Source organism: Maniola jurtina, chromosome 12 (genome assembly GCF_905333055.1).
Source record: "Maniola jurtina chromosome 12, ilManJurt1.1, whole genome shotgun sequence".
NCBI classification, from domain to species: domain Eukaryota; kingdom Metazoa; phylum Arthropoda; class Insecta; order Lepidoptera; family Nymphalidae; genus Maniola; species Maniola jurtina.
In genome coordinates this window covers 10,415,255-10,432,051 of record NC_060040.1, presented here as the reverse complement: position 1 = coordinate 10,432,051, position 16,797 = coordinate 10,415,255, and the positions used below count along the sequence as shown (strand labels likewise).

The 16,797-nt window shown below is 35.2% G+C and overlaps 1 protein-coding gene across 2 annotated transcripts in view; it reads right to left on the bottom strand.

Moving 5' to 3' along the window:
• LOC123870212 (probable JmjC domain-containing histone demethylation protein 2C) overlaps positions 1–16,797 on the bottom strand; it is a 216,098-nt gene that overhangs the window by 138,034 nt on the left and 61,267 nt on the right. For both annotated transcript variants that reach the window (XM_045913418.1, XM_045913419.1), the window contains exons 4-6: positions 16,228–16,449; positions 6,573–6,657; positions 4,697–4,764 (exon numbers count right to left, since the gene is read on the bottom strand). In XM_045913418.1, coding sequence (XP_045769374.1) covers positions 4,697–4,764; positions 6,573–6,657; positions 16,228–16,449 — 375 coding nt within the window. The remainder of the gene's footprint in view (positions 1–4,696; positions 4,765–6,572; positions 6,658–16,227; positions 16,450–16,797) is intronic.

Sequence of the window (16,797 nt, the reverse complement as noted above, 5' to 3'; positions counted from 1 at the left end):
GATTAAAGCTTAACATTCTGCGCACAAGCGAAAGAGAGGAAGCTATTACGGCACAGCTGTAGAGAAAAGTGGCGATGATTAGTTTGGTTGTACTTTGCGAATCGATAGTCTCGAACATTTATAATGCTTCCGTTATCCTATCTCCTCGTCGATTTATATAAGGTGAATTGTTTATAGAATCTGTCCTCGAGGGACTTTTCGCTACAAATAGGGTCGCTGAACCACGCAAATTGCTGAGAACGTGTCCCCTCTCCATAGAGACGCAATGTTCTATAAATAATTGTATTATGTGGAGAATTTATGTTAAATTAAACTTTTGAACAGGTTTAAAGGTAAAATGCTCATATAAAAAAAAATATTTTTCTAGATATGCAAATAAATTGGATTTATTCTTCGGGTAAAGGTTATTTGACATTTGCAAAATCGGCTCTTAAAGTATCAAGAAAGAATCCACATCCGATTAGATATCAAGGAAAAAAGGAAAACACGAATTTCAAATCGGATTAACAATTCCCCATCCCAGCACAAAGTATAAACCATAAACTATCAATTGATAATAGTGCCCACATGTACATATCCGATTTATAGCCAGGTGAAATGAATGCATACCAAATGAGATTATCGATCAATGCACGTGACTAACGAATACAGTAGGTACCTATCTCTTAAACTAAAAATCGCACTGTAAAGTATTGCAACGATATACAAATTTGCCACAGCTAACAATAAAATAAGCAAACAATTATGAGCACTTAGAAAATATATATCTGCAGATACAATACCCATATTCTAATTTTATAGGTACTATACGGGCATGTCTCCCCAAGGTTGTTATGGATCGCTACGTAGTCGATTGCCAGTCCTTTGTCTTTGCTACTTCTGTTTCGGTACAATATACATCTTTACATGGCGACAGGTGACCTGAATTCTCTTCTGTTATCTTAATACAAGTACAAACAACAAAACCGTTTCCCGGAAAATCTCTCGGCATCTCATTTAACTTTAACATTACTTCCAACACATTTTTACAGAAATCTGGAAAACTACAGATACAGATATTTATTTCTCAAACGTGTCTAGATAATTTTAATGAGTTTTATTTATTAATATTCAAATGAGAACTAACTACGATTATTATTATAGATAAGGCAAGCGTTATGGAGCACGCTTGGTTTGGAATGGATAATAATAATTAATTATTACAAATACGATATTGTTACAAAAGACCTCTGTTTGTAAAAATATTCTATTATTCATTTCTTATTTTCGAAAAATTATTTAACACTAGCTGATGCCCGCAGCTTCGCCCGCGTGGATTGGTCAAATCCCCTGCAGCATCAGGATTGAGGAGTTGGAATCCAAATTTTTTATGAAACAATGTCGCAAAGTTCCTCTATCGATTAAAAAAAAATTACGCAAATCGGTTCAGAAATCTCAGAGATTTCGGTGTACATAGGTAGAAAAACACAACTCCCTTTTTGAAAGTCGGTTAAAAAAGTAGCCTATGTTACACCCTGGTCAATCCTCTACTTATCTGTGAAAATCCCGTCAAAATCGGTTCAGCCGTTCCAAAGATTAGCCTTTTCAAACAAACAGACAGACAGACAGACAGACAAAAATTTTAAAAACGTGTGATTCAGTTAAGGTATCGTTCAAATAACCCTATGAGCTTAATATGAGGTAGTTATTTCAAAACTACAGACAGACACTCCAATTTTATTTATTAGTATAGATTGCAAAAAACGAAAAATCTTTAATAAGCTTTAGATAATAACATGAAAACAGTATTTATTAAGATCTAAAGATTAAAATCTCATCTTCTCTTTTTATTTTCAAGGCAAAATAAGATGTAATTCATTCAATGACAATAATTTATACGGACTAGATCCGTACCCAAACGACCTTTGTGAAGGTTAAGACCTTGAGTGCTTGAAATATTATATACAAAATGGTAACTTTCGCATGTTATGCTATCGAATTCATAATAATATATGTACTTAATATGTTGCTCGAGTGAACAGAATATACAGAAATATTTTCAAAGTCATATTTAGGTATCACAATACATTCATAATTAAGATTAAGAATTAAGTTTAAATAACGTGGTTTTGAATAACGTATTAAACGTTTATTCAAAACTAATTAAAAATTGAATACTTATTACGTTTAAAATTGATTTAGTAACGTAAATCGTGAAACCAAAATTACATTTTATTGATGAATATAATTTGAGATTCAATGAATTAAATAAAACCTCATAATTCAAGCATTCTGTTATTAGGCAAATAACAGCATTTCTATCACATTTAATACAATAATAAAATATTAAATGTAACAGAATAATCATAAATGAAGTCTTTCCGCAAGTATAAGTTAATAAACATACTAATTAGTTCACCTTGGATCATAACAAAAAAAAAACGAAGCAAGCCTCAAAGCAAACGGCGTCAGTCCAAAAATACCACGGCTAGACCGACATGTTTATGAGCTAATACTGAAAGTTAATTATCTGTACTTGTGTTCTCCCAGTAGCCAATCTAAATTAGATTTTCACAGAAGTTTGGAGCCAAGTATTCAAGCTAGTATTCCGCTTGCGTCCAACTCAAACGCCCCACGATTAACATTAGTTCAGAACAATGCCGGAGCAACTGAACTTAGTTCCCGGTTGTTTCTAGTTCAATATTCAAATGAGTTCAGTGGTGCGGAAACTCAATCGTTTAGAGCTGCTCCATGTGTGACAGTAATTCAAATTGCTAAGCGAAACTTGGACGAATTACTGATGAGGGTTTTTGTGATATCGAATGCTTTTGTTTGTAACTGTCGTGATTCAACTTAATTAAAAAAACTTCAAGCTAAGTATACATATAATACATTATTGATCAATCAATTTCATCATGTTCAGCAGAATTACTTATTATGATAATGGGTTGACTTACAGCATCACCATCAGCTCTGTCCTCAAAAAACCTTTCAGGCATTCAAATAATCCCAACGTTTTGTTGAATTTTAATATTACTATAATTTTGAATCCAAAATGTTACATTTCTAAATTAAGTAACTATACGCTTTTAAAACGCTATACAGTTTCAAATGCGGTTCGTTTATATCACAAATTCATAGCATTTGCAATTATTTGGAGTCAATGGATTTATATAGTCAGTCCTAACTGGAATAGTTCGTTAGTCATTTCATCCATGTTTAGCAAAACCGGGCACAGCGGACAGTCAGGTTAAAATTGGCGGATGCGTCACCGGGCGCCACCAACCCGCCTTGATTAGTGACGGTGCTGTAAAGCTGCTCGTATTTGAATAGGAAATGATGAAAACATTCATAAATCATTCACTGCTACCTTTGCAAACCATATTAGTTTCAAGTCACAAAAATTTTGTGATCAGTTGTTATTTAAATGATGCAATCAATGAATGAGCTTAGTCAAGTATAGGTTTAGGGTAGTAGTAAAAAGGTATAATTTATTTTTCTTGTTGTAATAACTAGTATCTACCTGCAACTACTGATCAATAGAAAGTATGAATCCCAGGATCTAGGATAAGAAATAGAAATAAGAAGAAGAAAAAACAATAAACTACTTACTTACAAATTAATCCTGCTTAATAAATTTTAGACGAAAGAACTACAACAAAAAAAATATCGTTTTTCATATATGGCGTGACATAATGAAAAGGATACCTCTTAGGGTTAAAAATAGATTTCTTTGAAACACTAAAAGGTCACATGTCTACAAAAAATAGCAATTAAGTCCGATATCAAAGCAACGAAGAGTCACCTTGAAGAGACGGAAAATCAATGCCAAGACATTCTGCCCGCGTTTCTTTATCTTCAAAATTCCTATATTTTTTGTAACACTAACACAAGTCAACACCCACGCCAAGGTTGTTCACTTTTTATAGTATTTTACTCGGCCCGATTGTAAAGGACTATCAAACTTGTTATTTATCGTACAAGAAAAAATCTCTCAAGTCTCGACACAACATACCTATTAATCGAATAAATATTTATAATATGAGATCCAATGGACTACCTACCAGAGAATAAAACTTGTTTCTAAGCTTTAATATCATAATATTATCATAACCGGTTAGGATATTATAATGGATTATAATTATCATATATTAAGCATTAATTTGTCTATAGAATATTATTATAAGCGAAGTTTCTGACAGTTCAATTATAAAATATTCCGTCTTAGTTCCGGTGATAAATCTAGGCTGCTTAACTTAGATCTTAGTAAGCTATTTACATAGGTAATATAGTGGATATTTTTGTCAATAAGTGAAAATTAATCAATTCATCGCTATACTTTACGAACCGCCCCGGCTTCGCAAGGAAGAGGAACATTCCACTAACAAGTTCATTATTAACGTCTTATTTTTATGTGTGTTTACACAGCGCACGCCACGTCTCAGAAAGGACGATTTTTCCCAATTTCATTCACAATAATTTGTGAATATAGGTAGTAGTAGTACTTAGTAGTAGCAAAGTGAAAATATATGTCAGTTACTACGTACTATTTTGTTCCAAGTATAGTGCCCCACACACCCGCACAGCCCGGGTGACTTGAGGGTGTGCGGGGCGTCCCCTCGCCTCATATCCCGATTGCCATCTCAACCTGTCGCATACTATAGGTCTTCACTTAAACAAGTAGCAAATAGGTAATTAACATCAATATACAACTTACTTGTAGGTTGGAGCGAGATCTTCGAGGCATGACGCCCACGACTTCCCCACGCATTATAGATTCAATAACTGTAAAAGAAAAAAATATTTTAATTCTCGGAACTTTATCTGGCCGTTGAAATTAATTCGCATCCAAACATAAACGTATATACAAAGAAGTTCAATTTAAAAGATTTTTCTTAATAAAGGCCATTCTTTTTATTAAGTAATTTTACGAGTAACTTATAATAACCTCCCTTTTTATCGAAAACGGAATTGAAGGTTTCGAAATTATGATCGAACGGAATTTAAAGTTTAATTTGTCTTCGTGAAATGTAAGCAATAACGTACATTTCGCAGCCCTTTTATCCCAAAATAAATATGACGATGATACATGAACCGATGATGTAATTATTTTTCAATTTGTCGTTATTCACCCTCACGTTATAATTGATGGAACTCAATAATATTATTTCACTTAAACTTAGGAAAACACATTATTAGCTCCATACATTTTTTTTACTATTTCTAAGTTGTCTTTTAAAAGCATTTTTAGATGTTTCTTTAATGTAGTTTAATAATGTTGAAAATATCACTAACTTCGGATGACTTTATTATGACGGTCTCTGCTACAAATTATCCATTTGGTGATTATAGTTATAGTTACCTACTGAATATACGAGTATATTGTGGCTAATTCATCACAATCTCTAAACTAAACTGAAATGACAGATCTACTAAGACTAGGTATACCTACCTCTCGTAATACCCCGGCGGGAAGGGTATTTGCGTCTCCGTCTGCCACAGGAGGCAGTAGTGCCTTGAAATACACCTGGGTTTGTCACGCTAATTTTTGTCCGAATCCATGTTAAAAAGGCACGCGTCCTCTACTTTCACTACCACCTCCGGGCAGTCGCCCTAACATATCTTGTTTGGCCGTTACAGGTTTTTGTGTTTATTTATTTATGTTATAACAATTTGGCTTAATCCGTTGTACACAAATTCTAGCTTGTGTCACTCTTGGTAACGGCAATTATGTTAAGTCGCATCTGAATTTAGGTAACCGCATTCCGCAAGACGTGTTGCATCATCAGACATAATATCACATAATCTATTATGGTATAAAGGTCGTTTGCATCTCAGGGGGACAGCTTAGCCCTTTTCATGATTCTGGGTCAACGGGAAGTGCCCTATAGGTTTTCTTAACAGCCACGACAGACGGACAGACAGACAACAAAGTGATCTTATAAGGGTTCCGTTTTTCCTTTTGAGGTACGGAACCGTAATATCATAAATAACTTTTTGATACGCGGGTACTAAGCATGCGTTGACACACTGGCCTTTCACCGGTAGGTATACGTAACATGGGAACATCTCATTACTGTAACGAGAGCCGGTTGGTGTATTAACTCCGGTGTGTGCATAATTGGATGCGAGAAACCCTACAGCGGCACTTGCATCGCTAGTCTGCGATGTTCGCAAATCCTTTGTTGAGCTTAGCGTTACAGAAACGCACACATTTCCATGATACAAGTACATATGTAGTGCATATGTGTTTGTTCCATTTATGGGTTTTAAGGCATGGTTATGGCGAATCGACTCAGTAGCTGTTACGTATTAAGTTTCTTCTTGGAAATGTTAGGTTGTATTACAATTATAAAACTTAAAGCTAGCGTTAATTAATTAACGCTAGCTTAGTATCGTTGTTAGCGTTAGTTAATTGATTGATTGATTGATTGATTGGTTATCTAATTACTATACAAATCATGACCGCGCGAAATGGTGCCAAGAATACTGGCTGCATTTCCGCGCTGTCCGTCTACTTACTCTAAAGGGTCCCGTTGGCACCCTTTAGAGTAAGGAACCCTAAAAAATAGTAATGTATTATAAGTTATTACCTCCATCACCAAGTAGCCTCATCTGAACCAGCGACGGGTCTTCGCTGTGTTCCTCCAAAACTGTGTCGTCAGTCACTGTGAGCTCCTGTGAAAACAAACATAGTAAATAAGTCAAAGACCTACAGCATAAATTATTATTAATTACTAGCTGATGCCCGCAGCTTCGCCCGCGTGGATTGGTCAGATCCCCTGCAACATCAGGATTGAGGAGTTGGACTCCAAATTTTTTATGAAACAATGTCGCAAAGTTCCTCTATAGATTAAAAAAGAAATGACGCAAATCGGTTCAGAAATCTCGGAGATTTCGGTGTACATACTACATAGGTATAAAAACACAACTCCCTTTTTGAAAGTCGGTTAAAAAAGTAGCCTATGTTACGCCCTGGTCAATTCTCTACATGTCTGTGAAAATCCCGTCAAAATCGGTTCAGCCGTTCCCAAGATTAGCCTTTTCAAACAGACAGACAAAAATTTTAAAAACGTGTGATTCAGTTATAGTATCGTTCAAATAACCATATGACCTTAATATGCGGTAGTTATTTCGAAATTACGGACAGACACTCCAATTTTATTTATTAGTATAGATATAGATACTTCGTAGTCATTGGTGTCCAAGAATAATATTACTACCTCCTACGGAAAGAAGTCAGTGTAGCGAAACTATGTTTTCGAATTGTCCTTTTACCAAATATTGTCAGAATGGGTTAAAAGGGTGGGCCGTGAAAATGTAGCAGATATACAGACAGCATTTATAATATTATAGTATGGAAGTATGGATTATTGTACTGATATTTTCATCATAACGCATACTGGATTCTGATGGGAATATTAAGAGGATCATTGTCAACGATCCCCCGTCGATTTCCTACGTATGATATTATTGTTCTCATCTCTATCTGCCCTGGTTCGTGTATTCTCGGTTCCTAGATCGGTGCATTTGTGATAACCAATTCTAATTGCTGTGATTGGCTGAATTTACCATGTTCTTGCTGCGACAGTGAGTTTGAGCCACTAGCGGAACAATGTTAGCCGGTCAGAAATGATTGCAATTAGTCAACCTGTATGACGTCCGTGTTCTGTTTTTGATTACAAAAAAGAAAAAATTGTTGTTGCAATCATCAATTTTAGCAAATAGTGAAAGAGAGTCGACCAATCAGAGGTCACAACTACCGTCACACTTTCTGTGAAACTATGGCAGTAGGCTTACCGAGTAATGAAAACAATTTTTCATTCTGTAATGTCATGTGGCAAGTAGGGTTGCCACCTGCCTCTTTTTGATTTACAGGCTACCACCATCAAAAATACGGGGTTTAGATTTGAAGAAATTTAAAAATTTGAAGTATTTGAAGAAATAGGCGGTGGTTCTCTCTGAAATGCATGGAAAGCCTATTTAGATATTTCAGTTTATTTGTAAGTTTTGTATTTTTTCTCTGTATGTTGCCGTGTCTTGATTGGTGAACTGTGTTTGCAATGTGATTTTAAATAAAAGATTTATTTATTTAAATAGCTTTTAAAAACTCTAGTTTTGTAAAGCAAAATGTTATACATTTCATGCATACAATCTTTGCATTTTAACTTAAATTTACATTTAACTTGTAATTCCACCTTCACAGTATCAATACTATGGCCGTAGCCAGGAATCGATTTCGGGAGAGGTTTTATCAGGGCCGGAACTGAATCCTGTCATGAGGAAAAAAACATTCGCTCAACTTTATGGGCTAATTACCTGGTTAGTGGAATTTCGCCTTTCAATTTGACAGTGAGATAAAATACAACAATAAAAAAGCGCGAGCGCAGTGAGCGTAAGTGTTTTTGGTTCAATTACAGAAAGAATTAAAGTGAAAGGGAAACGAGTTTAGCCATAGCAAGATTTTATTTTTAAAGCTCCCTATCCATACTAATATTACAAATACGACAGTATATCTATTTGCCTATCTATTTGTTACCCTTTCACGGCCCATCTTCTTTACCAAAATTTTGGTACTTACCATTCAGAGGTAACTTGCATCCCAGACATAAACTTTTTAGCCCGGAAAATCCCCCACGGAATTTTTAAAACTCTAAATTCATGCAAACGAAATTGCGGGGCTTACACCAAGTAATACAAATTCAAAGCGCGAGTGAAGTGAGCGCGAAATGTTTGATATATTTCCAAAAAAAAATTGGTAAGCAAATGCAAGAAATAGTGTAAGTATTATTTTAGGCTTAGGTTTTTGACGGCTTCCCAGGCGCAGTCGCCATTTCTAAATTTCTGGTCTGGTGGGAGGCTTCGGTCATGGCTAGTTATATGGTTAGTATGGCCCTAACGGCCAAGAAATTAGACTGCATCATCACTTACCACTAGAAAAGATTAAAGTCACGGGCTAACTTGTATAAAAAAAGGCTAACATCCTCAAACCAAGCCCCGCCGCCTTGGCTACGACCATGATCAATATCGAGTGGGTTTCGGCTACGCATTGCCGCAAAAGGAAAATATTCTTTCTACTGGACATAACGTCAGTGTTCGGTTTCGCCAGCCAAGTGCGAGTCAGACTCACGCACCGAGGGTTCCGATTCGGGTATTTTTTTCGACATTTTACACGAGAAATCAAAAACTGTTATGCATTAAAAAAAATATGCATAAAAATAAATAAAAATCTGTTTTAGAATGAACCGGTAAAGCCCTTTCATATGATAACCCACTTGATATATGTAGTTATCTTACTTTGAAAATTGAAAATACTAATATTTGTTCATGAACACATGACAGACGGATAGAAGGACAGATGGACAGACGGACAGACGGAAAGACAGACAGACTGATAGACAACGAAGTGATCCTATAAGAGTTTTTTTTGCTTTTGAGTTACGGAACCCTAAAAATATTTAGTTTTATTTACCCCGTATTTTATTTTCATAATTACCGGTTTCTCTATCCTGACATACGGGGTAACCAGTAAAATACGGGGCCTCTGGCAACCCTATTCGGAAAACACTGTCACATTCAAGTTAATGTCAAATATTTTGTTTTCAATTACAGAAAGCTGCATCAATCATTATTACAATATTTTCTTTGTTGTGATTGGCTGAATTTTTGAGTTTCAGCCAATAAACAGACTGTTTGCCAATTAAACGTCATAACAATATAAATGCCAGAAAGTTTAACCAAATAAAACAAACTTAATGAGAACCTAGTGAGAATGCAAACGGCACACAATTTATAATACATATTATGTTAGTCGTATATAATAGATATTATAGTAGTCGTTCACTTTGGTAATAGTCAGATTGTCATCAGTAAAATTGATATTGGTCGATGTATCGTAAATTATTGTTTCGGTGACAAATATTTTTATTATCTATTTATCTTTGAACAGAATGGAATAGAATGAAATGGAATGGAATACAATGATAAATTTTTATTCCTGTAAACTTTTAGGTAAACTTCAAAGTGTTTTTGGATGGTCAGAAAAATTTACCACTGGTTCGGAATGCCGTTCCTACGTTTTCTAGGGTTTCGTACCTCAAAATGAAAAACGGAACTCTTATAGGATCACTTTGTTGTCTATCTCTCTGTCTGTCGTGTGTGTCAAGAAAACCTCTAGGGTACTTCCCGTTGACTCAAAACCATGAAATTTGGCAGGTAACCTAACTGCGTAATTTTGGGTAGTTTTTTTAATCGATAAAGAAAGTTTGCGACATTGTTCAATAAAAAATTTGGATTCCAACTCCTCAACCCTGATGTTGCAGGGGACCTGACTACTAAAGCTAATGGGATTTAAAAAGTGTCGATTATTAATTGATATTGAAGGTATCTATACCAAGTAAACACTTTGTCGTTGACCTCAACCCTGATGCTGTAAGAAATTGCATTCCTAAATCCTGGTGATCCCTCGGGATTTGAAAAGGATAATCCGTTTAAATATTCTTACGTGATACAGAAACAAGTTGCATCCCGGGGACGGGCTATTACGGAGAGGCAACTTTTGTTCTGGGAAATGAAAGGATCGGGATTTTTAAAAACCTAAATCCACGCGAGCGAAGCTGCGGGCATTAGCTAGTTGTAAATATGTTTAGAAGCTACTATAAGATAATAGATAAGGTACTTATTTCCTTATATTTTTAATGTATGGCAGCGCGCGGTTTTAAATTATAAATTGCACGTCCTGTCCTTTTCTGTAATACATTTTTTCTCAATATCTACCGCTTTATCTCATAGCAAGAGTCTGTAAGACATAATACAGTGAAAATAGTCAAAATATACAATTTTTGCAGTTTCCACGTCAGTACCTGTCGAATTTTTCCAACAGTGTAAGCAGCAGAGCTGAGTTTACCATCAAGTGTTGATATGTGGGTGTTCCATAGAAGCTTTGCATCTAACATTATACCGAGAAACACGGGGTTCTCCTTTATTTTCAACATATGATTATTAATCAATGAATTTATGTCATTTAAGGTCCTGGTATTGGGCAGTGTGAATTCAACACACTTAGATTTCTTTGCATTTGGAAGTAAATTGTTAGCAATAAATCAGAGAGTGACCCTGTGATATGGCATTACATATAGTATACATTGTCAAAAATTATAATATTAAAGCTGTGCGTATTGCGTGAGGAATAGGTTGCAAGAGAGTTGCAACTTGCAGGGTTTGATGCATACGCTATTGCCAGCAAACATGAGACATATTTTTATCTACAGGCAACGTCTCAGTAGGTAACGCATACGTCTAACGCAAGTTGAAATGTATTTAGTTAGACCTATCGACAAGTTTGGAGTCGGGTGCAGTCTAAATGTGGCCCGTGTGTTTAGACTGTCCGTTTCTGTCAGTTTCACGTGTCGTCCCCCGCACTTCACCACCCCGCTTGCACAAATCGAGACAGCACGAAATTTTCAAGATTTCTGGGTGTAATTTCTGGTTTTCGTAGTTCCCACATAATTATAACAATATAAAATATATAACGATAATTTTTTTACTACATAATATTCATTAAATTTTCTAGGTCTGTGGTTTTTCCAAATTTCATTAAATTGCTTCGTTGTCTAGAAAAACGAGCTCAAAGTTGGGCCTTTTTTTAAAGAAAAATACAAATCTTTGAGCCCCTGTAATTTTAAAACTACATATTTTTAGAAAAATCTAAAACACCACAGACACAGATATTAGTTTCTAGACTATGTCTGCAAAATTTCATGGACTTTGGTTGCTTAATATTCAAATGAAATGGGAACTACGATTGTATGGAGTAAGTGACGGAGAGAGCTCTGTTAAGTAGACACAATAATCATAGGTATTGAAATAATTGTCGCCATTAGACCGTCAATCCTTGATTTCGATTTCAATTATATTTTTATACCTACTACAATATGAAATATAAAACTATCTATCTGTCTAGACGTTTTCTATTAATCTATCTAGTATAGTACACATCGAGTACACGATTTATCTTACCACGGCCATAGATTTATTTCAGTTGATAAAGCCATGTAAAATAAACAAGTTTAGAGAGGTAAGTATGTAGGTATAAAAAACCGGTAAAATAACCGGTAACGGTGGTTATTCTAAGCGGTAACGTAAATGGTAAAAATAATGAAGGAAAAATAAAATAAGTACTAGGTATTTTAAGCTTCTACATAATGTTCCAAATAGCCTATCTATGTAGTATAGTAAGTACAAAGACATCAACAGTCTTTATAAACAACAAAGAAAACCCAACTTTACGTTAATGAAAAGGCAACTTAAGTAGGTGTTGTTTGTACGTAAACAAGTTCTGAATTCCTATTATAACTTTCTCACGCCCACACTCCCGCGAAATATAAATACAAAAACGTGCCTGGTTCTTGTTACTTCGCTGTCTTGAAACTCGATTTATATGTAGTTTATACATATCTAAATATATAAAAGGAAAACCTGACTAACTGGCTGACTGATCTATCAATGTACAGCTCAAATTACGACGGTTCGGGCTGGGCATACAGATAGCTATGACGTAGAAAGCTGCTAAGAAAGGATTTTTGAAAATTCAATCCCTAAGGGGAAAATAGGGGGTTGAAATTTGTGTAGCCCCCGCTGACAAAGCCACGGGCATAAGGTAGTAAAATATAAATCCCTAGCCATATTATAAACGCAAAAGTGTTTGTTTGTTGTTTGTTCTTCAATCACGTCGCAACGGAGCAACAGATTGTTGTAAGTTTTTGCAGGGATATAGTTAAAAGTCTGCTGAATGTTATTGATGAATGACAGTCAGTAGCCACCGAGCTCATATTTTGACATTTATTTTTAATCCATTTTTTTCGAAAAATCATTTCAGTGAAGCGGCAATGTAGAGTCAACCAATGTCAAATGAGCTTGGTGGCTATCAGTCAGACTGGTGGCTATCAGTCAGATACCAAGTTAGCGAATAACCCCCTGCCCGGCTAGCATGGGCATTAGATAAAAATTTTATCCCCCGATTATATCCACTGATGTCATAGAAATCAGTACTCTACCCGAAGTGTAAAATATTGTCTTCAAGGGAACTTCCGCATTGGTTTACTAATGGGTTAATGGTTAATGGTTTAATGGGTTCCGCAATGCTGCATCTATATTGTTCGAGCTTATAATTTGTTTGGTGTGCTAATATACTTGTAGGTATGTATTTTATGATTTGTTATATATGTAATTAATAAAATTGTCTGCAATGCTAAAAGTGATTTCATTATCATTGTAATATTATTACAGGTTACCTAAATTGGAACTAAAAGTTGCCTTGATAAGAAAGAACTCGATTGTAACTAATTTAAATTCGTTTACGATTTTTGTATTAATTAACATGCTTAACCGGTCTTGTTAATGCGGATATCGATAAATATTGTAATAAAAATATAAGTAGAACAAGTTTATTGAAAACCTTTTTTGTTGAACTTTCTATTTTTTGGCGTTCTTGAAGTCATTTTTAGTTTTTTTTGTATTTTCCTTCCTGTATTAAATTTAAAATATATTGATCGACTGTGTTTATGATTGTTTCTGATAATAAATATAATCGTGTAAAAAAGTATTTTAGAATTTTTCGGAACTTAAAAATATCCTTGTAGCATTAATATCATTTAATGTACGATAAATATGGAGCAAAGAAAAAAAAGTAGAAGGGAAAAACAAAAATAATTCGAATAAATAGAGGTCAGTATAACAATTCTCGTCGAAGGCAACCAAAACAATAATATTATTCTGTGGCACAAGGTTGTCGTTAAACATGTCTTCGAGCCAAAAGACCAAGTTGAACGCAAACTTGTTGGAAACAAAGCGGGAGCTTCAAGAAAGTTACTTTGGTAACCAAGTAAGGGGGAGCGTGGAGGTTGCTCAAAACTTTGACGGCGCGGACGAACCAAGTTCGCTGCTCGCTAATTCGCAGTATAAATTTGTTTAACGTCTCAACTTTAAAACTGTAATTACATGGCAAAGTTCAGGATGGATTGGAGCACTTCATGATTCGGGCCAGTCACAACTCTCCATAGTTTGATGGATAATAATTGATATCATCAGTATTCAGTACATACATGTATTAAGTCAGCCTGGATCATAATAATTCTGTGAGCGTAACAAGACTTTATTCATGTATCCAGCAAAAGACAGTTTTTCGCGAAGAAAGATCCTATAGAAGTCTTTGGGCAGCATTTACAGCTTATGTAAATATATTATTACGAAATTACGAATGTGTATTTTGTAATATCTCTGTCTGAGTTAATCTAACTGAATATTAATGGGAAATCATAATTCCGAATGAAATTGGATTAAGTCTAGTTTGAACGTAGATTAATTTTCTTAGTTACACGTAACTAATCAAGTGCTAATCAAGAAGTTTATTGTATCCCAATCAAGCGTTAGATTAATTATTATTAGTTTTAGTAGAATGACATTTAATAAAAATAAATTAGAAAGCATGAATGGAAATAACAGGGCTCTCTCCGTCACTCGCTTTATACAATCGTAGTTCCAATTTCATTTGAATATTAAGCAACCAAAGTCCATGAAATGCAGACATATTCTAGAAACTAATATCATTTCAAGATAATAACAGCTTTATATTTTACTTAGTAGGTACTAGTGGATTTTGGCAATGGATCTTCACATATTATGTGATCGAGTTGTTTTTAAAATTAGTGACATAAACTGATGGGACAAACTCATCTCTTGTTGCGAGTTTCAATATTGTATATACGAATAACTTTTGCTGGTCGGCAAAGGAACCGATGAAAGAAAAACAATAAACTGTTTCAATAACGCAAAACAACAAAGTTTGTTCTGCGAAGTTAGACGAAGGGGTGGATCTGAACAGTGGAAAAGAGGGAGGCTCCCACCTGAAGGGGATCAAAGTAAATTATAACGTTGTTATCGTGACTTTCATTCACATTGAGAAATTAACAAGTTTCAGATTTCAAATTTGATATCATAAGTATAGATTTAATAATCCAAAATACGCAGAATATAAAATTAAGGCCCATAAATCCAAATACTTTCTATAAAATGAGTAAAACAAAATCACCCTTCCATAAAGAAGTATGTGCATCTAGTTTAATTTTAATTTAGATTGTACCAATGGGGATGGCATAGGTATAGGGTGTCTATAAAACCCCCATAAAAATATTAGAATTAAAAAAAATATGTGCACTAGGGGTTTCTAAATCTATCTACGGTTTTTGTCCCGATGCATGGCAAGTACAAACTGTATAATAACATTGCATAAGTATTAGGCGAATAGGTATTACTCGTAAGTTTTAATGATGAAACTTAACAACGCTACCTGTAATTTGTATAATCAACTGACACAATCTAAAATGTTATATTTTTTTTAAAAACAACAAAAACCTTCCAGCCATTAACATCCGTTACATTCAAGTGCCACGCCTATTTAATTAAACCGCAAACGACTACGTTACGACACAAAAACTGGTTTTCATATTCATAAATAAATTCAATATAAATGAGTCGATTAAGTCAACACGATATATTAATACGTATAAAACACACAAGCAAGTGGAAAGCTGCATTCTTGTCCGTTTGTATACAGTTGTACTTGTTAACAACTTTCTTATGGCATTTTATACAGATGGTATAAGTAGGTAGATGCCCTTATAAATCCCGCCATCGTTACTGGATGCCGCCGCGTTCAATACACCAAACCCGTTTCGCCCAGAGCTTCCCGCTTCGGCGTTATCTTGTAGAATGTCCATACAGTTAGCCGAGCGTACTTCGAGCCTTTAACGTCAGCCCTTTTCGCACAGCTTCCTAGGAATTAATTGCAAATATTATCTTACTTATGTATCAACTATCGAGATTCATGTTACGTCGGGCTTAATTAGCGTTCGACCGTTCCTTTGGGAAATGATAAATAATGTAGACCCAGGATTATATTGAACAAACCCAGAAAGCGTGTAACTCTGTCGTAACTAACTAAATTAATTGGACATTTTGAAGACCGTTTTGAAAGGTGCTTTACTCAAGACCACTTCCACATAAGATAAATATTTCAAGTTAGATTATTATTTACCGGTTTGATAAGTATACAAAATTATCTTTTAAAGACTTCTCTGGAACAACGCTTTCGCAACCGCGTCGCGCCATGTATAAAAGCTGTTCCCGGAGTAAGAATATGCGATAATGCGGCATGCCTGGTAATAAATTGAAAATAAGGGTCAAACTTACACCAGTATGCTCATTGACACCAACAATGACGGCCGTGTACCACTGAGTAGCGCCAGCGACTCTGTACACTTGAGCTCGACAGCCGCCCAGGACTGAAGGCGTGGTGGTGAGGATCCGCTGGCCGTCCTGTATGGTCCGCCATTCAGCTGCTTCTGCGGTCAACGCTGACAGCGTCGCTGGGTCCACTCCTGCTTCTGAACCCGCTAGACACGAATCCCATTCCTGCAAACGGAAAATAACACTTTACATGAATTGACTTGACTACTTGACTAACATTTTTACATAAAGGGTAAAAAAATTCAAAGTCTTCGTTTCATATTTTACATGCTCGGGATTCCCTAAAACCACAAATTTTATTTTTAGAGACCCTTCCCTTTCTACTGGGGTTTCTACAAATAGCTAATGGTGCCTGCCCGACATAATAATATGAGACGGATAATAATAGGTTTTGCAAAAAGGTTTGGAGAGTTAGCGGCATAGTTATGTTGGTTTATTTTTTACATTTTATTTTACCCCAATTAAATTCGGTACGTCAGTTTCCCTTCTTTTAATTACTTACAAAAAGTGATA